This window comes from Colossoma macropomum, unplaced genomic scaffold, assembly GCF_904425465.1.
Source record: "Colossoma macropomum unplaced genomic scaffold, Colossoma_macropomum, whole genome shotgun sequence".
NCBI classification, from domain to species: domain Eukaryota; kingdom Metazoa; phylum Chordata; class Actinopteri; order Characiformes; family Serrasalmidae; genus Colossoma; species Colossoma macropomum.
Genome location: NW_023494806.1, coordinates 9,024,973 through 9,052,078, shown reverse-complemented (window position 1 = coordinate 9,052,078; position 27,106 = coordinate 9,024,973). Strand labels below are relative to the sequence as shown.

Sequence of the window (27,106 nt, the reverse complement as noted above, 5' to 3'; positions counted from 1 at the left end):
AGCCATTTTTTGGCATAGTAAGTCAATATTTTCTGCAAATAAATCATATTCCAAGTCAATATTTGAAAAGTCTTCTTCTTCTTCATCTTCTTCTTCTTCTTCTTCTTCTTCTTCTTCTTCTTCTTCTTCTTTTTCTTCTTCTTCTTCTTCTTATTATTATTATTTTGATAGACTGCTTCCTTAAACAGAGGAGAAACAACCCATAGGCAATTACTTCTCCTCTACCTGACAGGAATGACTGAAGGTTGTATTTGTCAAGTGAATATCAGCCTGAACCATGTTTTAATCACACTGCGACTTTAGTCAGGTGTCGACAACTGATCCATGTTGCTTACATGATCATATCTTAGACTAGCAGTCTTGATCTGAATATGCCTGAACACTTGGAAAACACAGTTATAGATGACACATAGGGTGGATTCAGGTGATAGCCGTGCGTGAAAGCTAAGAACGAAGCCATGATCAGGTGCATTTTCTTTTGGGCGTTAGGACACTGAAGGCTGTCCCGTTTTGTAGAATCCTTCATAGGTAGCCAAGAAATCTATCCTTTGTTTCTTGTTTCTGACTTAACTGTTGTATCATTCTAGACCTTTAATCACCCACAATCCTTCACACACAGCACAAGACAATGTGTAACTATGTGCAGCACCAGAGTTTGTAGTGAAATGATATGAAATATACATTTTAATGTCTTGTTTTTAAACGTAAGTTAAAACGTTCCACACTGCATGTCAGTAAGCTGTGAAGTGTCAGTACAGCCTGCTTGCTGCTCTCTCCAACGTGCATGAATGAGAACAGAAGAGGAGCTTTTGTATACCCGTGCTAGCAAGATCTCTCCTAACTCGGCTGCAGCCTTCGCTTTGAGACACGATTTATACAGAACATCAGATTATACAGAACAGTAGGGGTGGGCAATATGGCATAAATATCATGTTACAATAATTAAAGACATATTCACGATATACACTCCGACCTGCCACTTCATTGTATCAACACTCATTGTATTATTTTAGTTCAACCTACCATACAGGTGTACTTTGTGGTTCTACAATTACAGACTGTAGTCCATCTGTTTCTCTGTATACTTTGTTAGCCCCCTTTTACTCTGTTCTTCGGTGGTCAGGACCCCCACAGACCAGGTATTATCTGGGTGGTGGATTTTTCTCGGAACTGCAGTGACACTGACATGGTGGTGGTGTGTTAATGTGTGTTGCACCGGCATGAGTGGATCAGGCAAAGCTTTTAAACACCTCAGTGCCACTGCTGGACTGAGAATAGTCCAGCCAAAACGAGCCAGCATTCAGCGTCCTATGGGCAGCGTCCTGTGACCACTGATAAAGCACTAGAGGATAACTAACACAAACTGTGTAGCAACAAATGAGCTACTGTCTCTGACGTTACACCTACAAGGTGGACCAACAAGGTAGGTGTGTCTAACAAAGTGGACAGTGAGTGGACACCGTGTTTAAAAACTCCAGCAGCACTGCTGTGTCTGATCCACTCATAACAGCGTAATACATGTTAACACGCTAAATGATCTACCACCCAAATAATACCTGCTCTGAAGTGGTCCTGACCACTGAAGAACAGGGTAAAAGGGGGCTAACAAATCATGCAGAGAAACAGATGGACTGCAATTTGTAGTCGTAGAACTACAAAGTGCACTTATATCATTAAGTGGAGTCGATAAAATGGACAAAGAGTGTAGATGCAAGGAGATGGACTTAATGAAGTGGCCAGTCGGTGTACATCACACAGACTCAATACAATAGTAGTGCCACATTTAAAAACAGCCATTGAAAACAAATTACCATAACAATGTAACATCATTAGATTACCCAAATCTATGAAATAGTGTCGTGGGACAGCATGTCAGGTCATAAGTGACTCTAGGTCATATGTGGCCCTAAATGATAACGCCTTTCATTATTCACTTTCCCTCTAAAAACACTTTTTAATGAGTCTGTTTACACAGTTTCCTTTTGCTCATTTAAAAGAATCCTCTAGACAGCATCATATGGCACTGGAATAAACTAGAGTTTATTAAAAGTATCCCCCTGGTGTCACATAATACCCGAATCCACTCAATTTATTGAACCACAGCACTTTATTGTGGCACGGAAAGCTTTGAAAAAACTAGCCCAGAATCCGAACTGATGTTTATAATGTCTCAAATCACTGCCCTGACTGCACAGGCCACAGACTGATAGCCTGTGATATTTCAGGTTAACAGCCGTTTGGCTGGGGAACAAAGTGAGAGCCATTACTGTGGACAACTCGCTTCATAATGACGGAAGTTGATGATGCAGTAATGTAGCTGTAATGATGATGATGAGGTTTGCGTGCTGTAGTGCATGTGCTGAGGGGCTTCACAGCGACTCCCAGCGGTGCAATTAGACAGCATGTGGAGGAACAGCATGTTTACACTGGCTCTCTGCTCCAGACCGGAGAAGGAGCAAATTAATAACCCCAACTCAACAGGGAGACAACCAGAGGTGGTCAAAGTAGCCTAAAACCACACTAAAGTAGAGGCATTATTACTTCATAGAAATAATGACTCAAGTAGAAGTAAAAGTACTTCTTAAACAAAACTTGAGTAAAAAATTACTGAGTCCCATTTAGGACTGAAGTGGAACTAAGCACATCCTGCAGAGCCCCAAGATCCTTCAAGCGTGGCCATGACTAAACTGTCTCGTGCCGTTTAGAACTTGCTAAGATTTAAAGGACCCATATCCTACATTTTGCTTGTGTTTACGCAAGGTCTACTTGTTACATTTGTGCAAGTTTGTGCACCAATAACTATCCAAATTCATTTTTACATGACCATTTTCCAACATCTCTTTATCCTAAGATGTTTTTGTTACTCTGCCTTTATGACTGATATATGTACATGAAGTCTTTTCTGATCGGCAGCGCTGTACTGTGCTTTATTCCAAAAGCAGCCCATGCTGAAACACCCCTTATAACTTCAGTGTGTATATGCAGGGCTAAACTTCTATAGACTGAACAGGTGGATATGTGTGGATGTCTTGGTTGTTGTGACATCACAGTCAAGCTATTTTTGCAGCTTAGTTTTCATATATGAACTGTATGGACTGAGGAATGAACAATATGTTTTGAAACATTAATCATGTTTACATACTACATCAAACTTTTCATTTAAAAAAAGTAAGGAAAATTTGATTCTCCATTATGCAAGGCCTTTAACTATCCTGTTACCACACCTTAGGGAGTCGTGTTCAAGCATTATTTTCATTAAGAGGGACCAGCAGGGCTCTGTAACATCTAGCATCTCTTTAGCATGGAAGCTAAAGTTTATCATGTGCTGTTCGTCTGTTTTTGGCATCCCCTTGGTCCATAATAAACTCATAAAGCTTGCGAGTGAGAGATATGTGCAACAGCAAAGCAGAACAGGTGCAGATTTACCTGAACAGCATGAAATTAAACCCAAAAAGGAATTAGAAACTAATCATGAAGAACTACAGAGAACTAATGAAAGCACCGATTCCTCACAAACATACCTGAGTAGAATAAAAAATATCATCATTTGAAAAAATGCTCAGAAAAGCACAAATTCATCCAAATGTTACTTAACTATGGAACTGAGTAAACAGCTGTGAACCACCAGGTCTGTTCTGTCAGCAGTGCTGGGTGTAGTTCTATCATTCATCACTAGAAGGCGACAGAAGTAAAAGATTCTAATAACAGGGCTCTTCGGCCTCCTGGGATTTCTGCAAGTGCAAGCGTTGCTTTCAGAATTAATGTTTAATGTGCTTCCTCTGGCGGCATTTTAATAGCAATGTTAATTAAATCACACAAAGAGAATATTATTCCTACTACCAGTTACACAGAGCTCTTTTCACTTTATTAATATAACACAAAGGGGAGTCAGACGCTAAGGGCAATTCTTTGTTCTTTGTGAACATTTTTGAAATTATTCTCTTGACTTTATAGATTACCTTTAAAAAAACTAAAATCACTTTAGTACAGCAATTTAACACTCAAATAGCGATATTCTGAAAGATGATTGTTATTGCTCCAGTTGACATCAAATGTTTAAGCATTTGCTGATATTTTCAAATCATGCAAAACCGCAAAAAATCTGACGGCGATGATATGCTCTAACACACTGTTCCACAATACTGCTCCGAAAAGGGTCTCTTGTGAGGACCTTTTGTGACAATTGTGCAGGTTTATGAACAAAAACAGTCATAATTCAATATTCATGGCCACTTTCTAATCTCTCTTTATCCCTTAAAAATAAACAGGCTGTTTTTTACTGTGCCTTTAATACTGATATATGTACAGTATGGTGAAAAAGTCAGAGAACATCTTTATTTGTTTCATTTCTAGTCAAAACTACCACTAAGTTAAAGTCATCTATTTTTCAGGAGATGTTTCTGAGAAATTACATATAAAATGATGTACTTGCATAAGAAACAGGAACGTCAAAAGAAAATCAATCCAAAAATTCAAACTGCTATACTATACATATCAGACCAATGAACTGACTTCTACAAGTGGTGCACTAGTTTTGACCTACTTTTTAACATGGCAGTATGTGATTTTGGATGCTGTGATAGAGAAATTTAGACTCCTAACATCTGTGCAGGACCAGGAAGACTACCTAAACTCCCCATGTGATAAACAGCACTAAAAGCTTTAATCTTTGAGAGAGAGAAGACAGCCTAGCTCCACTACTGCTTTACATCTGAAAAAAAAACACAGGTGTTTCTGCCATCCTTCAACTTAACACTACGGGTCTGAAAGGATGTGCAGCTATCAAGAAGCCCTTACTCAGAAAAGCAAATTTGCTAATTAAAAAATAAATAAATAAATAAAAAATGCTGCTGGTGTTTTCAGAACACAGACTGACCAACCCAGAGTCCAGACCTCAACATCACTGAACGAGCAAAAAATGCAACCAACTTCTAAGACAGAACTTTGGAGATGTGGAAAAATATCCCTGCAAGTTTCTTTGAAAAACTGGAAGTAGGTCTCCTAAAAAGAATCTGAAATACAGACAAAGAGTGGGCACACTATAATATTGAAAATACTGAAAATATTGAAAGGAAATTATACATATGTACATATGTATCTTTTCTGACTTTATCCTGGCACAGAAAAATGAATAACTTGTACCTAATGGCCATTCTGACTAGAAATTAAGTAAATTAATAGATGTTTCTGAATTTTGCACAAGACTGTAAATGACCTCTGCTCTGAAAAGCCATCCAAGCTGGGACACTCCTTATTAACTTCAGCGTGAATGGGCGGAGCTAACCTGATGCAAGCTGAATAGGTGGATACAGATCATCATAAATGGACATGATAAATTCAAAAGAGACTGTTTTGGCAGCTGAGTTTTCATATATGGACCCTATGGACTGGGGAGTGTATGGTGCACTTTAAAATTCTTCCATCATATGGGCCCTTTAACACACTGTGACATCTCTTGATGACTTATAATACGTGACTTTACTCTGTTCATCTAAAATATATTCCTGTTAAAAATCTTATCTTGCTTGCATTTCTTCACAGGTATCTACAGCACTGAGCTGCAGCAGCGGCCGTCGACAGCTGTTGTGTACCAGTGTGTCCGTGCCCTCCAGCTGCGATCGTGTCCCCTCCCTGCTGAGTGTTTCTGAACGTGCTACCCTTGACCTGACTGAAGTTTCGCCATGTTGTGGACTCTTCTGTTGGCGCTGATCCTGTTGCTGGTGCTCCAGGCCCAACTATGTGTGTGCTTGCGTGAGCTAAGATCTGCGACCTTGATGACCTCGGTGACTTCTGTGACCTCTGAGACTCCGGCTCAGGCCCAGAATGCCACAGCCTTGCGCCGCATGCCAGGAGCCATCATCATCGGGGTCCGGAAGGGCGGCACCAGGGCCTTGCTGGAAATGCTCAACCTTCACCCAGACGTTGAGGTAGCCAAGGCTGAGGTCCACTACTTCAACTTGGACGAAAACTTTCGCAAGGGTTTGGACTGGTACCGCGCCCAGATGCCCCTCACCCTGCCTGGGCAAGTGACTGTGGAAAAAACACCTGGCTACTTCACAGCACCTTTGGCTCCGGGCAGGATGTGGTCAGCAAACCCTGCCGTAAAGCTTCTTCTAATCGTCCGTGATCCAGCTGAGAGACTCGTGTCAGACTACACACAAGTTCTCCACAACCGGCTTCAGCAGAACAAGCCCTACCAGCCTCTAGAGGAGCTGCTCTTGCGCCAGGGGCGAATCAACCCCAGCTACAAGGCCCTCCAGAGGAGCCTCTATCACCAACACATGGCCAGGTGGCTGGAGCTGTTCCCCAGGGAGCAGATCCACATCGTGGATGGAGAGGCGCTGATCCAGGGACCCGTTCCCTGAGCTACAGAAAGCTGAGAAGTTCTTAGAACTTCCTCCACAGATAACGCCGGACAACTTCTACTTCAACACCACCAAAGGGTTTTACTGCCTGCTTTCTGAAGGACATGATAAGTGCCTTGATGATTCCAAAGGGAGGCCACATGCACCCCTCAGTAACAAAGCATTCCAAAAACTCTGCCGATACCTCTGGGTGCCCAATCAGATTTTCTTCAGGATGGTGGGGCAGACTTTCAAGTGGTGCTGATGAAAGGTGATGTGTGAACTGCAGACAAGATTTTAGAACTGCAGATAAGAAGATTCCATCAGCTCAAAGCTCCATACACTAGTTGCTATCTGGCAAAATAGGCTACTAGTTTGTGTTCCATTCCAAGCTTTAAAAGTCCAACAGCTGACAAGGAAAAACTGTGAGAGCACAAACGAGGACATCAGACTGCACCACTGGTTCCTCCTGGTGTTGGTTGTGCATAACTGCAATAGACTGATAAGTAAATTCAGATGTGTGAACTGACTGTACGTTTAAAAACGTAAATCTTCTGAAGACTGGAAGCCTTCAATTTGCAAAGTATGTAAAACAAGTACATATGCAAGCCTTCACTTTGCAAAAGTTGTAAAAATATATAAATCTCTTCAGTAATTGTTGAGGATAAAGGGAAATTCCATCAATTTTTCAAAATTTATGTACAATTCACTCGCTGAGATGTAAATGAAATCATTCAGGCTGGTTTGAAGTGAAATAGTCGACTGTAGAGAAACGTCACCTACTCAGATTTTCTTTACAGTGGTGGTGATAGGAACCAGGGGTCATGATGTCTACAACACCAGTTATTTGCTACATGTCTTCTGTGTTTTGATTTGTTATGTTAATGATGATAAAATAGTGGTAAAAAAGATATTTTGCCTTACAATGCCTGGCATGCACCTCTCTACCATGAATGTATTTAAAAAATACATTTTAAACCAAAACTTTATCTTAAAACTGTTATCAAACAACGTATCAGGCAATAGCCCATGTATATAAACATTTAATGCAATAAGTTCATACAGGAGCTTTACAAAGTATGTCTGATCCCTCTCATCACTGCTGTGAATAGGTCTAACTTCTGATTGTAAGTTTCTCTAGAATGCCACATTCAAACCACTTTGTTTACATCTTAATGACTGAATTGTATAGAAATTTTGAAAAAGTGTTGGTATCAGGCTGTAATGCCATTAATATGGTGGTACCAAATTTACCATCGACCCAATATAAGCCTATACTTTACATGTATTATGTGTACTTAATGAATCTCTTTAAAAAGCTGTACATAGTATGACTGTGAGCCATAGTCCTTCTAGTTCAATAGGTGGTTTTTCATATTTGCGATTCATACTGCTAATAATTTGTACTTGAATATTTCTTTGGAGCCTTTTGAATAGAAATTTCTATTTTTTAATGGTCTCTTACAATGGGTTATTTTATGACGTCTGTATGCACAACAAAAATGTTTTTTATTCAATAAATGTATGTACATAAAGTTTCAATGTTAGAGAGTACAAACCCTGAAAATAACGCATAATTACATTATAATTGTTTACCATGTTCCATTATTTCACTGATGGATAACCAATGCAGTCTACTCTGTAATTCAGGACACAGCAAGCATCTACTGATTCTGTAATTAAACTTTTTTTCCCCTTGGACCATCTGTCTGAAGTAATTTTAATAGGGCCTGAAAGGTGAAGCACTGAAAAATGGTAAGCATTAAGAAAAAGAGCATTAAAAAGCTTAAGACACTCACATCACCATAAGCCTGACTGCTTATGATATTATGCCCATTTGATTGTGTAACTTTAGCAAGTTTGCGTTTTGCTTTTGTGACAAAACCTCATATCTCCAAACAGGAGAAGGAAAAATCTTAACTTTGAATGGAAGTTAGTAGAATAAGCTTTTTTTCAAGTCATTTTGGAGAATTTCTATTGTGCCATTCATTCTGAAAATTTCACACATTGTAAAGGACAGCTAACATTTTCAAACTTTGTAAAAATAATAAACAATAAAAACTGAGATCTGAGGTTTAAATTGACAATTTGTAATTTGGACAGTAAGAAATATTCACTGGAATCAGTAAGCACTGTAGAGCAACAATGTAATGTGAGTGTTTTATGGTATTGACCAAGTTACTTCAATAATACAGGGCACCGAAAAAATTCCACATCAGTAAATACCAAATTAACCAATACTTAAGTAGTCAATAGTGAGTAGCGAGCCAACAGTGAGTAGTGAGCAGTGAGCCAATAAGCTTATAGGCTTATTCCAAAATCTAGACTGGTGATTGGCTATCTATATTACACTCTGAAAGCATGTAAATTTACCCATGTCCAGAACCTCACACCCATTTCTTGGTTAAGCCACACCCACTTTCGGTTTGTAATTTAAATAAAGAAATATATGTATATATATATATATATATATATATATACAGTCCAGAAATGTGAAATAAAAACTGCATTTCACGTAGCATTTCAATCAGTGTTTTCATAAAGTGTGAGCATGTAAGTCTCTTCATTTACAGCTGTACAGAAGTGCTTTTCTAATGTGGAAGAAAACCTGCTCGTCTCCACTGCAGCGCTACTCGATTCAAGGTAAACTACTGCACTTCATTTAAAATCAGATAGATTTTAATGATTTAACTGTTCAGGTACATTGCGCTCATTTACACTAACAACTATTTAATAGTAAGCAGGTTACCCAGTATGGTACTGGAATCAGCAAGTACTTAAAAACATGTACTTGGTCTGAAAAAAACGGAATCAATGTTCTATGTGGGACCATTAAAGACCCAGGGAACCCAAATCTGTGCTTTCTTTTTAATTAGGTTAATCTTACAGTAAACATTCACCAAGTCTACCCCTTGACTAATGTTCCAATGACCAATGAACTCACCATATTTCTCTCCTCTTGATGTAAACTAGGCCTCCTAATCTTGGATAATGCTTCTGTAAGCATTCTCAAGACCAATCACAAAGCTGATGCCCGCCCATACAAAACAGTTTCAGAGTCAGAGAAACTGAGCAAGCTAAAGTTAACCCAGCATAACCAAAATCTAGCAAGCCAGACGACCTGTCTGTAGCTGCCTGTCGCCCAGTCATTCGTTTATCCACACATGAACATTGTTCGTTTGTCCATTCCTTCATTCATGTGTTGCTTTGTCCATGACATTTTTTGTCCAGTCACATAAAAGCTGGATAATGATTTCAGTTCTGTATGAGTGGCAGAGCAGGTGGAGAGTGTTGGGCAGAGAGCTGTCAATCAAACTGCTCATTAGCCACACCCACACAGATAGGTCTGATCAGTGGTTTTTAAGCTGTGTTTTATCATATTATATCTTTTATTATTAAGCTTTGCCAGATGTTTAATATAACACTCAAGTTTTAAATCATACAAATATTTTTATATTTTACTCTGTGTTCCCTGGAACTTTAAGCTCTGTCCACTTGTTTGAGTTTGAGGGGGAAAAAATTGTTGTTCTCAAAACACAGCCTTAATCTTCACAAATTTCTCAAACCACTCGCAAGTCTGAATTTTAATAGTCACAAAATATCTGGTCTTCTGAGCTTTTATATGTAATTTTGATGATGGTAAAATAGTAGTAGATCTAAAACTCGATGTATTTTTAAAAAAAATGCATTTTAGGCCATCTGTCATTAAACAAGGTCTCAAGCATCAGGGAATGTGTTTATAACCAGTGCATGCAACTTTCACTGATTTCAGTGATTTCGGTGATTTCAGCTTTTAGATATCTGATCTGGTTAGACGTCTGGTTCCTATCACCACCACTGTGAACAATTTCTGACTTTCTAAGTTTAGTTACAGTGCACCACTTATTTTAAACCACACTGTTAGAAATAAAGGTGCTGTGCAGGTACATTTTTCGGTCATTAAGGCACAAACAATGTAAATGTTCGCTCATATTTGTACCTTTTTCATTTTTCATAACCTAATATTTTAAAACAGAACAATAAACTAAAAAGCCTGGAGACGAGACGGGGTGTGTGGAATCAATACAACTTAGAAAATATGATTTCAGTGGATTATGAATTATGTTCCCTGACTAAAGGTACTAAGATGTAACCCTTGAAGGCACCACCACAGTGAGAAGAGTTGTACTGCCCCAGTGACAGCTTCAAACATTTTTTTCTAAGAGTGCACTCTGAGAGACTCTGTTTACATCTGAATTATATAATGAAGCCGCAACTGAAAAATTCACAACTTTCACAAATTCACAAATTTCTCAAACCACTCATATTTAACAGTTATCAATATATCCTGATATTTCATTACAACATGAGTACCACACACCAAAAACCTTAAGTGGGCAGTAACTCTACATCCTCAGCACTTCCTTAGGAAGTAAGTGTATGAACACAGCTCACACTCATGCACACTCCCTCTCCAAGCCTCACTATCCTGCGTGCTATGCTGCTCTGAGCCAGATTACAAACTTTAGCACACTTTAGCCAGCAGAGGGTGACAAAACATGAACATGACTTTTCAAACGGCTCAAAAGTTCTCACACAGTCATCTATCCAACGACTAACACTCTGACTCAAAACAGGTGGACATAGCATAACCAGTTTTCACAGGAAAATAAAGTTCATTATATTAAGAGATCTGTTATGATGAACACAAACACAAGTGAAGGCTTGAATTTCCTGGATTTCTCAAAGCTTATCTACACCTGTAAAATAAACTGGCTTAAACAATTTCTTAAGAGTCCCTTTTCTATTTGAAATCTCATCCTTTACCATATTTTCTTCAGAATAGGTGGTTCTGCATTTCTTTTAATGTGTAATTATGACATTAATAAAATCGCTATTAAGTTAAGTTAAAAAAAAAGTGTTTCTAGCATGGTTGATGCTTTTTTTTGGCAAAATACAAAATAACTGTTACTCCAAAAGAGTTTGCTGTAATGTTTGACGCCATACCTTCAGGTGCTGTCACGCTTCTGCAAGGTCAATAACCTGATTCAGCTGCTGTTGGTTTAAATATGGATCCTGGTTCTTTGGATGTTGGATGAATATTCTTTTCACCCAGCCTGCGTAAGAAGAACAAAACAACCATGAACTTGTTTCAGAGGAATACTGTTACAGTCCCCTTATGTTGTCTTAAATTGGAAAAGGTTGGTTGAAACCTTTATACAATAAAGTGAGGGAAGTGTCTTTCAGGTTAATTCATAGATTTTACCCCAATAGAAAGCTTTATCAGAGAATTTAAAAAGACAATGGGCCTCATTCACCAGCATCTTCTTAAGTTTCCTAAATTTGTTCTTGAGAAAGGCCCTAAGGAAAAGTCTACATCAGATTCATGACGAGTTCTTAAACCACAGAAGATAAGAAAACACTGGTGAATGACAATCTTTGTGAAAACTGCATAAGTGGGTTTTAGAAAGAAATTTCTTCTTGAGAACAGTTGGTGAATGAGGCCTAATAATACCAAATGTACTTTTTGTGAAGGTCTGTGATAAAATAGCCCTTCATTTATTTTGGTTCTGCAGCCACACAGAGAAACTCTGATCTTCTAAACTCAATTAAAACTAGCATTTGTGCAGCATTTGTGGGTTTTATGTTCACTTTCAACAAGCACTGTTTGGATTTCATGATTATGAAACGGACAAACTTTGCATGTATTATGTTTTAAATCTTTTTTTTTCTAGCAAAATGTCAAATTCACAAATGCAAATTTACAAATTATTTAAATTTCATTTAAGTAAGAAATTTCTCCTTATTTAAATGAAAGCTTTATAATAGCTGTATGAAGCTGTATAAAAATACTACTGTTACTTTAAAAAATCCAAAAGCTGTTAAAACTGTTCTTTTGCTGGCATCTTACAACATTTATAAAGACTTTTCTTGGTTAAATTATCTGTTTATTTCAGTTATTTTAGTTTCCTCTCAGTTTTCCCATATTTTATTCGTTTTGTGTATGTGATGATCACCCTGGCAGTACTGTGTTATCTACTTCTGATAGCTGTAAACGCTGTTCTAAGTTATTAATGGATATTAATAGACAGAGAGTGTTAGATTAGATAGACCATTTTAAACAGAGAAACTATTTGTATGTATAGTACCATTTTTGGTTCTTTCAGTACTACAAGTCTATTTTGATGCTGCAGGCTGCCGTTCAGCATGATCGGGTGTAAATCATTACTGATTGGCCGCTGGTTCACACAGCCAATCTAGTGCACTACGTAGGTCTTAAAATAGTGACTCCGGCACCCAAACAGTGAACAATACGTCTAACAAAGAGCCATTTGAGATTCAGCTCTATGTGCACAGTTCCCTACAAGATATATAATGCATTGCTTTTGTGCATAAGTCCGAACTTTCATAACTCACCTAGCACACTATGTAGGGAGTACGGAGCCATCTGGGACTCATACGGAGCCATAGTGTTTAAGGGTTCCTACAAGGGTATCAGTACAGTGGCTACGTTACGCAGCCATTTGGGACTCAGCCATAGTGCGTAACGTAGCCACTGTACTGAGTCTCTCGACCAGTATGTAAGATCATACCCGGGTCTGAGAGCGCGGGTCTGCGGCTCTGCAGTTATTTAGACCCTTCTCACCAAACATTACACCGTTGTCCATGTGCCCCACTTGGCTCCTTCGTCCCTGAAACTCCTACATCGCTGCTTGCGACTGTCTTTAGTGTGTTTGCATCCTCACAGAACTAGAATTATGCGGCGACTGGCCGCTAGGAGGCGGTAAAACGTCAGTGCTGTGCTGACTGTGCTGCTGCTTATCTGAATGCGCCGAGTGGCTACGAAAACAGAACTCAGCTGTAGTTTTATTTTTTCGGTGTTTTTACGAAAATCCGCTCCTTTAAAGAGCCGCTCACAGGCGAGACTGCAGGGTAATGATTAGTGAAAATGCCATTGTGTGTGGTTTATTTTCTCATATAACATTTACAGATTTATGAGACAGATCGAGACAATTGTGCTTTCGGTGCTGCCAAGTCTTCGGTTTTTCTGTACTGAAATTTCCGGTGTCGACAAGCACACAACACCGTCGTCTCAGTAACGAATGTAAGACAGACATTTTGACGAGATTTAACATAACAACATGCGGCATTGGCGCCTAACGGTAGCTTACAACGTCCGCAGCTGTGGCTTGTGGCTTTTAACGGTCACATCCAAAGCTGCTCGCGCGACACAACGTACGCTTCAGGGGGCGGAGCCAGACCTGATCCAGCTCCTCCCACCCCGTGTTTTAATTGGTTTAAACCTCACTTGTTTTTTTCTCCCTTGGCTTAAAATGATTAAAACATATTTAAAAATTGTGCAGATTTCCGCAGTTTGTGCAAATCAGTTAAAATTAAACGGTTATAGATAACAATCAAATTAGGATTTCCCAGTTAACTAAACATTGCTAAACATTAGTAAAGAAATTTGGACTAATTCTGGCCTTTGCTGTTATTCTAATTAACATAATATAACTAACGTTATAAATGACTCTATACCACTCTTAGTGAAAATGGTTGTGTATAGTAAAAAATTATTTGAATTGTAATAATGGCTGAACCTGTGTTAATGCTAATAGAACCATTTTAAAAAGGTTCTTTAAAGAATCATTAATTATGGTTTTGCATCACACAGAAGAACCACTTAGTCATGCAAAAATCCATTTATGCATTAAAATGGTTCTTTTAGTGTTGACGGTTCTAGTGTTTTCTGATTCTAACACATCCACTTCAACGCAAAAAGAGTCAGAATTGATCACATTGGTGCTGATAGGAACCAGGCGTCTGATGCATTTATTGCTTTTAAAATCTGCCTCACAACTTAAGCTATTACATGAAACTGTTATGAATATGCTACACGATCCCTGAAACATTGTTTTATAATAGTGTTGAGAGGTTTTGGCCTAATTATATATTTTATTATCCATTCATGACAGAGAGGCATATGCAGGATGTTGTAAAATAGCCCCCCAAAAAACTTTAAGTTTGTAAGAAACTGTAAGTTTCTTTACAGTTAACCATTTCACATTGAGGTAATCTGAATGACTTTACATCTCAGTGACTGAAATTTGCTGAAAATTTGAAAAATTGGTGGAATTCCCCTTTGATATTGAGAAAATATTTTGACTTTAAACAGATTTCTGTTCAGTGAAATAGATAGGCTGAACAAATGGGTTGACAACATAAACATATAAACAGCCATAACTAGTAGCTGACTGATTATTCCTACATGTATCTTCTGTTTACTCAGTAACAGAATATCACTTAGTGATGGTCCATAACACCAAGCTCACACACACAAGTAATCTGTCATGGCAAAACCGGACCACCAGCTCTCAGCTGCCATGCAGTTCCCGTAATTTTCCCTCCAGTTCACGTATCCCTGGAAAATGACCTTCTGAATGCTTTATGCATGCTGTTCCTTCATCAGAAACACATAATGAGTAAGCCTGTGGCACTTAGCAGTGTTGTTGTCCACTGTTTTGCAGTTTATTAAAACAAATAGCCAGGTCAGTCGGACAGGATCAGAATGACCACTGAAGTGAACACTTCCACTCAGATGCTGAACGTACTCTGAGTGTTGCACAAAAAGGTACAAAAAAAGAAATTAGTAAATGAACCTGGAGAGAAACAAAGTAAACAAACCGAAAAACCGTTTCCACTTTTAACCTGTTTAAGAAATTATCCTCAAGGTTTCTTCAGCATCCATTAAAGCCTAATTAGTCTCAGCACAAGAATGTACCCAAAGCACATAAACCCAGAGAGACATTTTCCAAAACATCAACAAAAATGGAGTAACTGAAAAACAAGCTTGTTGTTTTGCCAGAGGCCTTCATCTCCAGACTTGAACCCAGTTTGTGGTACCAGATCTGGCAGTTAACTGAATTGTTGATATAACTGATGTTACCTCAACTATCACTAGCTGACCAGTGGAAGGTCTTGTGGCAAGGATCTTTGGTTATGTGGGTTTATTCAACAGTTTATCTATGTTTAGAACTGAAAAGGCTGATATTAAAAGTTAACCTGATCTGTCTCACAGTGGCTCGTTAAAAGCAATCCTAAATTCTCCATTTTGAAAACAAGAACATTTTTTAAATAATGCACTTTCGTATTTTGAACATTTGATACAGTTACAACAAAGAACTGAGTGTTTTCTGTATTTCTCATGCTAAATACAGAGCTTGAATTAAACTCTTTGCTTGTTGCTTATATCAAGATATTGAGTGTAAGAAAATTTCTAATAACTGAAGACACAGTGGACTTACCACATGCTTTTCTTCATAGATCTTCAGAAAATAGGTAAAAGGAAGTCAAATGATGTCATCAGTGTGATTTTGTAATTTAGAAATAAAGAGATTTTTACACAGTAACATCAGTGACACGACTCCTGGGGACCATAACTTTCATTATATATGTTATAGTATTTATTTGGCATGGTTTTTTTTGTTATTTAAATCACATATTTCACAGTCATGTATAAATTATTGCAGTTAAAATCCCAGGAAGTTTTTTACCTCAAAATATGGCACTCACCCTTTACACACGACTGTGGGGACAAGCACTTCTGTGGTGCTTTGAACTCTGTATAATTGATTTAAAAACCAATATTGCTAAATTGACGGCTCAAGAAGGTGTAATTGTTAAAATAATGTATTGTTTTATTTTAAGGTTTTTCAAGTGTAATATATCTGTAAATGCTGGGACACAAAAATGGATGTTTCCATAGAATGACCCAGGTGTTTAGGCAGGTAAATTTACAAAACCATACTGAACTCCAGCCCTCCAGGAACAGAGGTGGCCTGCAAGTTAACACTCTTTGTTGAAACCTGAGCAAATGCATTAATGATGGTAAGAGCTGACCCACCATAACCATCATTCATCCTCTGGATTTTTGCACAGAAAGAATGCAGATTAGCAGCACTGTAGAAAAACAGGAATTAAATTAAACATGACAAGAAGCAGTTTTGTAAAAAACTTTTTTTTTATCAGTCCCATTTTTCAGTATAAAACACTTCCATAACTCTGGCCAATCAAATAAACAAATTCACTTTCACAACAGGATGATCACAATTCCTGCAAGTCTCTCTAAAATAGCTTTGAGGGGCGGAGGGATCAGTTTTTAAACTAATTTTGTGGAGAACAAGAACACAATCTAACATCACTTGTGGTTAGCTAGTACAACATTAATATTAATTTAAAAATAAAAAAGGAAAAGTAAAATAAAACAAAAACGGATGAATAAATGAACACAAGCTGATCTGGTCACAGTCCAAACGTGAATCCTTGAGTCTAGGTCACCACGGCAACGATGATGGTGATTATGCAGTCTTCTGCTGGCCCTTCTTGCCAATCAGAGACTTGTGGATGTGAGGGATCACACCTGCAGAAACAAAACAAACATTTTTCTCTACCCAACAGAAAACGTGCCAGTATCTTACACCTTGGACAAGACTTAAGAGACTTAAGTCTGAGATAAATGGTGTTCAGTCCAGCCCAGTTACTTCTCATTGCATTAACTTGCACAGAATGTGAAACACTACATGTATATGAACGCTCTGTAATACTACTCTGAATGCAAGTATTTAAAAGAGTCCCAACTCACCACCACCAGCGATGGTAGCCTTGATGAGGGAATCCAACTCCTCGTCACCACGGATGGCCAGCTGTAGATGGCGAGGAGTGATACGCTTCACCTTCAAATCTTTGGAGGCATTTCCTGCCAACTCCAGCACCTAAGGAACGATCACTACTGTCAATCATTTATGGACAGCATTCAGGTTTTACGATATTTTGACAAACACTGATTTTGAGGAGTAGCGACATTTACCTCAGCTGTAAGATATTCAAGGATGGCAGCACTGTACACCGCTGCTGTAGCCCCCACACGCCCATGGCTGGTAGTACGGGTCTTCAAATGCCTGTGGATACGACCCACAGGAAACTACAAACAGAAGCAAAGAACAAACGTACTAACTACCATGCAAGATCCAAACCTTTAAAGTGCACCCGATGCATTTTATTAACTCAATGAATAAGTGAAAGAATGAATGACAACAAAGGAATTTCCACAGCTAGTAATGTTTGTTAATGTGACTACATTATTATCTATTCCTTTACTATGGTAAATGGCACATCATTAGAAAAAATTATAAATCATAATAAAAATAAGTGCAAAGTGGCCACAAAGTGACATTAAAACAACCGTACCACCCCTTACAAACCTACTTTCCAACCAGTGATTCATGACACTTTTGAGCATGGAGTCACTTGAAGAGTTATGGGAAACTACATTATCGCAATGATATCCCTTGCACTTATAAAGGACTATGAAAGCTTACCTGAAGTCCAGCCCTCTGTGAGCGAGACACTGCTTTCGCCTTGGCTTTGCCGCTGTCTTTTCCTGCCTTGCCACCGGCCTAGAACACAAAGTAAAAATGTTGAATGAAAATGCAATAAAACTCCCAGAACAATGTACGAGTTATTTTAAGATTCAAGTCCAACAATTAAGTTTTCTTTGGTGAGGAAAATGCCAAACTGTTTTGACTGATCTAAAGAGATTACATTTTATATAGCTATAGCCTGAATGAATCAGTAGTCTTACAGACCAACATAATGAATACCATAAACTGTCATTAAAAAAAAAAAAAACTTTTTAATGATAAGATTTGATCAATGTGAAAAATCTTCAGATTTGTTCTCAGGCAAGCTCAGAGAACATACAGACCAAAGTAAATGTAAAATTTCACATTTTGACATTAATTAGTTAAAGGGGAACTCCACCAATTTCTCAAAATTTCTACATAATTAAAAGGTTCAGATGCAAACAAAGTCATTCAGAGTTTTTTGGTGTGAAATGCTTCATTCTAGAGAAACTTACTGAGTCCGAATTGTTCACAGTGGTAGTGATAGGAAACAGACGGCTGAAAAGCTCAATGAGTTCAGTGCGTTTAATGGTTATAAATACGCTGCTTGATGCATGGAATATCGTTTTACAATCGTTTTGTGTTAAAGTTCCGGCCTAAAACGTCTTGTTAATCCATTTATTTTAATCCATTCATGGTGGAGGGGTACAAGCAGGGCATTATAAGGCAAAATAGTCCCCAAAGAAAATGTTTTTTTTCCAGATTTTCCACTAACATCATCGTTACATATAAAAACACAGACACGTGTAGGCTCACTGATGGTTTTCGATAGTAAATAAAACAGCTACACTTGCGTTGTAGCCATGGCGACCCTGGTTCCCATCACCACCAATGTAGCTAAAGAAATCTAAGAAATCGGAGTCTGTAACTTTCTCTTCAACAGACCATTCATATCGAACCACTCTGAATGACTTTACATCGCAACAACGGAATTACGTAAAAAAACTGAAAAATAGGTGGAATTCCCCTTTAACGCAGGCGAAGGTGAAAGGTATGTTCAGTCTATCTAGCTAGCAGGCACTTCCTGTTTATCATTCGCACTCCCCTTTCCCGCCGAGTGAGCTTGGAATTACTCGCTTAGTGTTTTTCTTTTGGTAACTTAACGATCGTGAATAAACAAAAGTAACTGGAAATGTGTTTATTTTTACCATTTATGAAGACATGTTGGTACGCAGCCCTTTAAAATAAGTACGAAGAGCGGACTGAATTCTCGGGCAGCTTCCTGGCTCCCAATGAATGAAATAACTAACTAGCAGGCTGCGGTTAACCTCCAACTCCCGCTCAGAAAAGCTAGCTAGCGTCCAACACAACAGAAACCAAAACAGGAGAGAAGTTGAAGGGCTGTGCAAATATTTAAAATCGTATTTATTCGGAATTGAAGACAACAAGGATGTGTAAACAGACCCGGTGACCGGCACAGCGGTTAGTTATCTTTCAGGAAAAAAGACAAAGTTTGCAGCGTTTACGTACACCGAGATTAGCTACATCCTCTTTGTAGCCAACCATCTAACGTTACCCGTACACGAGACTAGAGTTGGCTTCCTATTCGCCAGCGTCTTGTTCGAATTTTCCCGTTCCACCTTAAGTGGTGCAGCAGTTACATCTGGAGCCTGAGGTGACAGAACGTAACTGCCGCACCATTTAAGGTGGAACGGGAATAGTCGAATTTCGTTAGCCGTACTAATCTGCAGCTTCGGATAGAGCCACGTTAGCTCTTTCGGTCTAATTTCAACGAATGGATTTAACATCGAGCAGGTTTTTAAATGACCCATGATTATCGACGGATAGTCGCAAAACGTTTAAACACGGACTTAAAATAAACGGTGCCGTTTTCAGAGGCTGAGAGAAATCAACAGCGGTGAATTTAGCAGCGGGCCAGCTAAGCTACCCGAGTGTTTTACTCATTTAAAAGCATTCAGTCACACAAAGTAAAAGCACGCGAGCAAACCCAACCCTGTTCGGCGAACCGCGGGCAAACGAACATACTTATAGAAAGACACCACAAAAAGCATACCATTTTAACGTTTTGTTGTTTTGGATGTGGATTCGGGAGCTAAACCAATTTCGCCTCAAACACAGAGGAACAATAAAGCCCCTTTCGGAGAGAATACTCAAGGCATACCGAGCGGAGACGGCAGCCAATGACCACCGCCGTTCTTGGTTCGAATTTTACGTGCGACCAATGAAAGCACACCTTGTTAAAAACCCCGTTACCATCCCCCACTGATGTATGGCTTTTGCAAATACAGGCACGTAGGCGGGGCTTAAAACAACTGCAAAAATGTACAGAATGAAAAAAAAAACTACAAAAACTTTATTTCGCTGTATGCATGTGTGTGTGTGTGGGGGGGGGGTCGCAAATGATGTTACTAAAACCCACCTTATATCAATTAAATTTAACTATCTATAGGTTTAATGTACATATTTTTATTGAACTGGTTAACAATATGAACAGCAAGGAAAACAAAATAAAAAAGAAGTACGGAAAATGAGATAGGAAGACAAACAACCGTAGCAAAAGTGTACGGAGCAAAATATAATTTGTGCTAAATTTATTTAATAATTGAAGTATTGAAGAATTGTCGTTACTGCCTTTTTACTGGAGGAGGGTTTTTTGAAGCAGTGAGGTAACGTAATTGAATAAATAATGTTGGTGTTAGGTTTAAACTATGTGAAAAAGGGTCTTGCGAGTACTGATCCTATTTTTTGTCCAGGTTATTTTATCTGTATCGACAGAAGAGTGAACCAATCGCCTTGACAACAAGGGTTGACAACATAATGAAGGCGGGATTAAAAGTGTTTGATTGGCATGCGACCTGGCCTATAAGAGCTGTTTGCTGGAGTAACGTACAAGCTGCTTATCCAATGGGATGACGGGAATGTGTGCCTACTCGAGTGCATGAAGGGGAACAGTGAGGGCGGGACTACGAGTTTGATTGCTACTACGGATCGGCCAACGAGAGCTGCGCGCTGGAATAATGGACAGCCGTTTATCCAATAGGACAAAGGGAATTCGTGCTCCGTTCGGTCCGTGAAGGAGGGCGAGCGGTAAAGCTGCGCAGGACGCAGGAGCAGCTCCTGGTGATGGTGAAGATGGCGGATGGGGACAGTGGGAGTGAGCGCGGTGGAAGCAGCGGCGGTGGAGGGGGTGGAGGCAGCGGTGGCTTTCCGCACTTCCAGCGGGACCAAGAGACCCAGGAGCTGGCCTCCAAACGCCTTGACATACAGAACAAGCGCTTCTACTTGGACGTGAAGCAGAACGCGAAGGGCCGGTTCATCAAGATCGCCGAGGTCGGCGCCGGAGGCTCCAAAAGTCGGCTGACACTTTCCATGTCGGTCGCCGCGGAGTTTCGCGACTACCTGGGAGATTTCATAGAGCACTACGCCCAGCTGGGGCCCAGCACCCCGGAGCAGATCGCCCAGTCCTCGGGCGGCGATGACGGCGGGCCCCGGCGGGCTTTGAAGAGCGAGTTCCTGGTGAGGGAAAACAGAAAATACTACCTCGATCTGAAGGAGAACCAGCGTGGGAGGTTCCTCAGGATCCGCCAGACCGTCAACCGCGGGCCCGGGTTTGGGGTCGGCGGAGGAGGAGGCGTGCCCGGCGGAGGAGGCATGCTGTCCGGACAGACGATCGCCCTCCCGGCTCAGGGACTAATAGAGTTCCGCGACGCGCTGGCCAAGTTGATAGACGACTACGGCGGCGAGGACGAGGAGCTGGTCGGCGGAGGAGGCTGCGGCGGCGGAGGTTACGGGGAGCTTCCCGAGGGCACGTCGATCACGGTGGACTCGAAGCGCTTTTTCTTCGACGTGGGCTCCAACAAGTACGGAGTGTTTCTGAGGGTGAGCGAGGTCAAACCCAGCTACAGGAACTCCATTACGATACCGTTCAAAGCCTGGAGCAAGTTCGGGGGAGCTTTCTGCCGCTACGCCGAAGAGATGAAGGAGATACAGGAGAGGCAGAGGGATAAAATGTACGAAAGGAGAGGAGGAGAAGAGTCGGAGGGCGACGACGTTGACGATGACTGATCCAGTCAGCTGGTCTGTTGTGTTTTTGACAACTCCGTGAGGCAAGAAAATAATAATAAAAATGTGCATGACGAATCGAACCTTAGTGCTAAAACTATGGCGAATAAAGTTGTATGACTGAGAAACACTGTCGTAAATAAAAACAACAAAAAAAGATTCTTGTTTAAATCAGTGTAGATGAGCTGGCTAGCTAGCTAGCTAAACGACTTTTCTAGCTAGCTAGGTTAGCTGCAGTAGGCCTAGCTGTCTGGAAGATCCTTTTGGTGCAACCCGGTTTTAAATGTTATGGAGAAAAGAAGCTCCCTTACCCATTAAAACCCCTCTGAACTGTTCTTAGTGTGTATATGAACTCAAATGAGGCTACGAGGCTGAAGTCGGCTTCTTGTCCTCCAGCTTCTTGTTCGAGTTTTCCCGTTCCACCTTAAATGGTGCGGCAGTCGCTGCTGCACCATTTAAGGTGGAACGGGGAAATTCGAATAAGAAGCTGGTTTCAGCTTCGTAATGGGGGTACAGTATTACTTTGTTTTTTTTTCTTAAAAAAAAAGATAAGAGATTATGTAGTGTGCTTGTGGTGTGTTTACCATAACAAGACCAGCGTTGATAAAACGATATGGATTCAATAGAAAAGGTTACTTAAGAGGTTTGTTCTGCTAACGTAACGTTATTTATCACATTTTGGATCAAATTGCTGAATTCAAAGTTGTAAGTTGGACTCTCTGGCGCAGTTCAAGCCACGGCTTGGACATTTTGCAGTATATAAAGCCACATAGAGTGGAATAATTCAACCAGAAAAGGTGCTATGAAAACGTCTCACCACCTCCCTTAAGCATCAGCAGAGGTTTATGTTCTCTTTTTAAACTCTGGTTTTCTCTTGTCAGGAAAGAACATGTAGGATTCATAACTAGTCATGGGGATGAATGTACATACTAAATTATTGGAGAATGTGCTTATAGAGATGGTGGGGGGGATTGACAAAGCACACAAAGCCTACAAGTTGGCCTGTAACCTATGCTGATTCACAAATTACTGATGCCACTTTGCACTTTTAAGTTGCAAAGGTTAGCATAGATACTGGGGTTTCATTGTGTTTAAAGGGAATGTTATTGGCCTGTTTTGGACCAGTGCTTTGGAGATTTGTGTGCAAAGCACTGGTAGTACAATATCAGTCTGAGTTTGATTGATTGATTGTCAAATTAGAAGTTTTTGAATTGAATATACTGAGTGCTTTCGTGCATTAACTGGAAAAGAGATGAGATTAACCTAAAAAAAAAACACCCAACAGGGGTAAAGACTTATTTTTAAAAATGATATACAGAAATATATATATATAGAAATATATTTATATATAGGAATATAAAATCAATTATAAATGCTTCCTGAACAGGCTTATTTAAACAATCGGATGCAATTATCCGGTGGGATATTTCTTACTGTTTTTTCCTTAACTTTTACTATGTTCCTTATGGATGGAAGGCCATAAGAATAATAGCAAATCACAGATGACAACATAGAAACAGTATTTAAGATGCTTTAAATTCAGTTTAGTTTGCATCCTGTCTCTCTGCCAGCAAATTTAATTTGACCTAAGTTTTTTTTCTCCATCCCCCACAAGGACAGCATTCTTTTTGCCATTTTAATTATTTATATCTCAGTAGTCACAAGATGTTTATGATCTCCCAGAACAGCCTATTATCATCAATTCACTACTCTTTTCCATGATAAAGTGCATGCCTGTTACAGTTTACAACCACCCTCTGTTCCTATTTTTTTTTCTACCTGTTCTGATTACTGTATGCTCTAATATCGAAAGTTTTATTTTGTCAAGAGAAGGAGGAGCAATGTGTTACCTGATTGCAAAATGTGACACTTTTGCACATTTATTAGACCCAGTGTCTGCAGCCTTCCTTGATCCTTTTTCTTTTGGTTTTGGTTTTAAGCCCTTGACACAGCAAAGAGTTTGCCCATACTACACACCACCGGGGAGCAATAGTAATTTTCTACTACTTTTAGAATCTGTTTTGAGTTTTGACTTCTGTCTTTTCTGTACCGTGTCCTGTGACGAAGGCAGCTGTTCAGTCCAGATCGTTCTGCTGTACCTAACTCTCCACAGACTTCCTTTCAACAATAAATAAAAATTCTTTGCTGAGGAAATGACTCTCATTTGAGTTTGGGGGGTCGGGATAAATACATAAACGATGGAGTAGTATGTTACTTGAACTCAGTTTGTGGCTTATATATGGCCATTTCCGGAAATTATTTTAAAAGGGGCTTATGTTTCTGTAAATTAAGTGTGCATTAGAGTAGGAGATGCCACAGTGTTAAGCAGTGATGTCACTACCCTTTGTGGGTGGGAGTCCAAGAGAGCACAACTGACACACGTACTCTCTGGATTAGAAGGCTGACTAATAATGTGTCCCAAATTAAATACTACATAGTATGCACAATGTAGAATACTTGCATAGAATACATACATAGCATTCTGCTTCTTACAGGGTACAACAAGTATGTGACTGTGGAACATTTGGACAGACTACAACTGCATAGCTAAACTCTGAGCTTTTGATGACTGTTCTGCAAGCATCTTGTATTTAATTAAGAAAACGTGTTTTAATGTGCTTTGGTAAGTCTCAGAAGCTCCTCAGTCCTGTTACTGTTGTGAATTATGGCAGTGAATAGTGGTCAGCGTTCACAGATTTCTGTATTTGAGCAGATGTGTAGCATCTGGATACTTTTTGTCCAGTGTTCGCTACTGCATTTTCAGACACATGCCTACCTGGAGTACTTTTGCTGTGCTATTTGAAGTGTACCAAAGCTCTAAATTACATCCACAAATGGCATACTCACAAGTTTAGGCCCCCAAATTTTTAAAAAGTACAAAAATATAGATAGTGTTAAAACATAATTAATATATTAATGGCATTTGTGTCAAAACAATACAGATCAGCGTGATTTATTGTATCTAGAATTATATTCATCATCACACCCCAAGTGGCGCTAGCTCAGGCAAGATGTTGCCAAGCCTAAAAATTACTAAAACAAAAAGTGAGATGACTACCTGCAACTAAGAACAGTTTGCTGGCATACATGGTGGTAGATGTTTTATAAATGGAGAGTACAAAATCCTTCCGTGTATAAATTTCTCTAATACTATAAGCACCTAGGGCGGCACGGTAGCGCTGTCGCCTCACAGCAAGAATGGCCTGGGTTCGATTCCTGGCCAGGCGACTGGGGTCATTTCTGTGTGGAGTTTGCCTGTTCTCCCCGTGTCTGCGTGGGTTTCCTCCGGGCACTCTGGTTTCCTCCCACGGTCCAAAAACATGCAGTCAGGCCAATTGGACATGCTGAGATTGCCCCTGGGTGTGTGTGAATGTGTATGTCTGTTTGTCTGCCCTGCGATGGACTGGCGACCTGTCCAGGGTGTGTCCTGCCTTCCGCCCAATGACAGCTTGGATAGGCTCCAGCACCCCACCGCGACCCAGAAGGATAAGTGGTTTAGATGATGGATGTATGTATGTATAAACACCTATGACTTTTCCTGTTAGTCTTTGGATCCACCGTAATGGAGCTGAAAGTACATTTACTCCATTGTATATAGACAAGTAATGCTGAATTGACAAATCTGACCAAGGACTCATTCAACAGTTTGTTAACATCAGTGTGCTCTCTACTGATCGCTCTGCTATATTAATAACTTTGCAACAACTGTAAATGTATTATTACAGTGTGGCTCACAGTTTTTCAAAAATAGCAGCTTCAGCATGGCACTTTGAGTGACATCATCATTTGACAGCTTGAGGCTGATGATGAAAGGTTTGATTTACTGCATTTGTGAGTCATCAAGAGTTGAGTGTAATGCTGATATGCAAGAATTACAGTTGACTCTTGAGTTTTACTACATGCTTCATCACATACTCCTTCACAGCTACGGATGTTTTAGATCTGCATACTATCCACCCAGGAATAGGAAAACTAATTTTAATATAATTGGATTTATGACTCAGTGAATCGTTTGCACTGTGCAGTTGGAACAATGTACGTAACTCAGTGTCATTTGTGATTTAATGATTCAGGGTGTCAAAACCATGGTGACTAGAGCAGCTTGATATAATATAACAGAATTATTAGATAGTCCAATAAGACTGAAAGGGTCAGGGCATCCCTGTTCCTTTAAGACACTACTTTTTCCAAATTAGAACATATTATGAATGCAGTTATGACTAAGAATGAAACGCGTATAGTCATCAGTAACCTAGCTGAACAACAGTGCTCTAAACAGGCTCAGCAGTGTGCAAAAGACTTTATTTGTTTACTCATGAACAGCAAATGACCGTCTGTAGTAAATCTGACCTATTTGAAACCGTTCCAATATGAAAGCCAGCATTAAGCAAACTTGGCCTGCTAAGTAAATAAGAGGAGTTAAAAATGTTAAGGAAGAGGAATTGTATGAATAGAATTTGAACATGTGGTAATTAAAAAAAAATAAAATTAAAATTCTGCCATATTAAAATTCTTAGATGTAGAATCTGCAATCTGAACTGTTGCATGTGCAAATTCAATTCTTACAAGAATATAACATTGTTACACAATTTTAATATGCAACAATTGAATTTTCCCTCATTTTCCACTCCTCCATTATGTGGAAGATATAATTGGGAAGTCATGATTATCCCTCTTCTTCACTGGAATAACCCTTATGGAAAAATATTTATATATATCCTCAGTGTATTTATCAAATATATTTTTGCAATATATGCAAACGGCCAAAAAATATTTGTTAAATATATTTTAAAAATGCATTTATTTGTGTCTATATTTTTGTAATTGTATGTACAGGTTACAGATATAACAAAATGTTGATGATTACTGTGTTTGGCATTGTGCTTTGCATCAACCATGACATTTGCAGTAAGACACTCACATAAAATATATTTCAAATAACAGGATATCAAATCATAACTGCATAGTGACAGTGCATCAATCATACAACCATTTCAAAGGGAATTCTAACCAGTAAACGGCATTAGACGGTATTTTGGCTATTTACATATATTTACATACATTATTTTTGTATGGTACATTTCTATGTGTCATATTTCTCCATACATTTTGATACAAATGTATTTTAAAATAGATTTGGTTAATATGGCAGTATATTCTGAGATATATTAATGTTTGGAATGCATGGACTGCAATGTACTTGAAATATAGACGCAGAAACCCAATGGCCTGTGTAATCTCCTCTTCAGAGATGCTTTCACGTTTAGAGGAGAATGCACATACACGCTCACAAAGCAT

General features: G+C 39.3%; 3 protein-coding genes across 3 annotated transcripts in view; 2 read left to right on the top strand and 1 right to left on the bottom strand.

Moving 5' to 3' along the window:
* Nucleotides 1–7,434, top strand: part of hs3st1l2 (heparan sulfate (glucosamine) 3-O-sulfotransferase 1-like 2) — a 29,937-nt gene extending 22,503 nt beyond the window's left edge. The window contains 2 exon segments of the mRNA XM_036598640.1: nt 5,542–6,347; nt 6,349–7,434. Coding sequence (XP_036454533.1) covers nt 5,682–6,347; nt 6,349–6,609 — 927 coding nt within the window. The 5' untranslated portion in view covers nt 5,542–5,681 and the 3' untranslated portion in view covers nt 6,610–7,434.
* An 8,906-nt stretch (nt 7,435–16,340) lies between these two features.
* Nucleotides 16,341–19,934, bottom strand: LOC118827594 (histone H2A.V). The gene is made up of 5 exons (XM_036599014.1): nt 19,800–19,934; nt 17,702–17,779; nt 17,191–17,304; nt 16,966–17,095; nt 16,341–16,743 (listed from the first exon to the last, which is right to left on the bottom strand). The coding sequence occupies exons 1-5, from the start codon at nt 19,800–19,802 to the stop codon at nt 16,682–16,684; spliced, it is 387 nt and encodes a 128-aa protein (XP_036454907.1). The 5' UTR covers nt 19,803–19,934; the 3' UTR covers nt 16,341–16,681.
* Nucleotides 19,935–20,861: 927 nt separating this feature from the next.
* On the top strand, nt 20,862–23,962 carry purba (purine-rich element binding protein Ba). The gene has a single exon (XM_036598607.1). The coding sequence runs from the start codon at nt 20,870–20,872 to the stop codon at nt 21,809–21,811; it is 942 nt and encodes a 313-aa protein (XP_036454500.1). The 5' UTR covers nt 20,862–20,869; the 3' UTR covers nt 21,812–23,962.
* The last annotated feature ends 3,144 nt before the right edge of the window (nt 23,963–27,106 follow it).

Coding starts and splice junctions, on each gene's coding strand:
- LOC118827594 (XM_036599014.1), bottom strand. Junction 17,305..17,701: donor CACAGAGGGCTGGACTTCAG/GTAAGCTTTCAT, acceptor TTCTGTTTGTAG/TTTCCTGTGGGTCGTATCCA. Junction 16,744..16,965: donor GGCTACCATCGCTGGTGGTG/GTGAGTTGGGAC, acceptor TTGTTTCTGCAG/GTGTGATCCCTCACATCCAC.
- purba (XM_036598607.1), top strand. CDS start 20,870: ATGGTGAAGATGGCGGATGGGGACAGTGGGAGTGAGCGCGGTGGAAGC.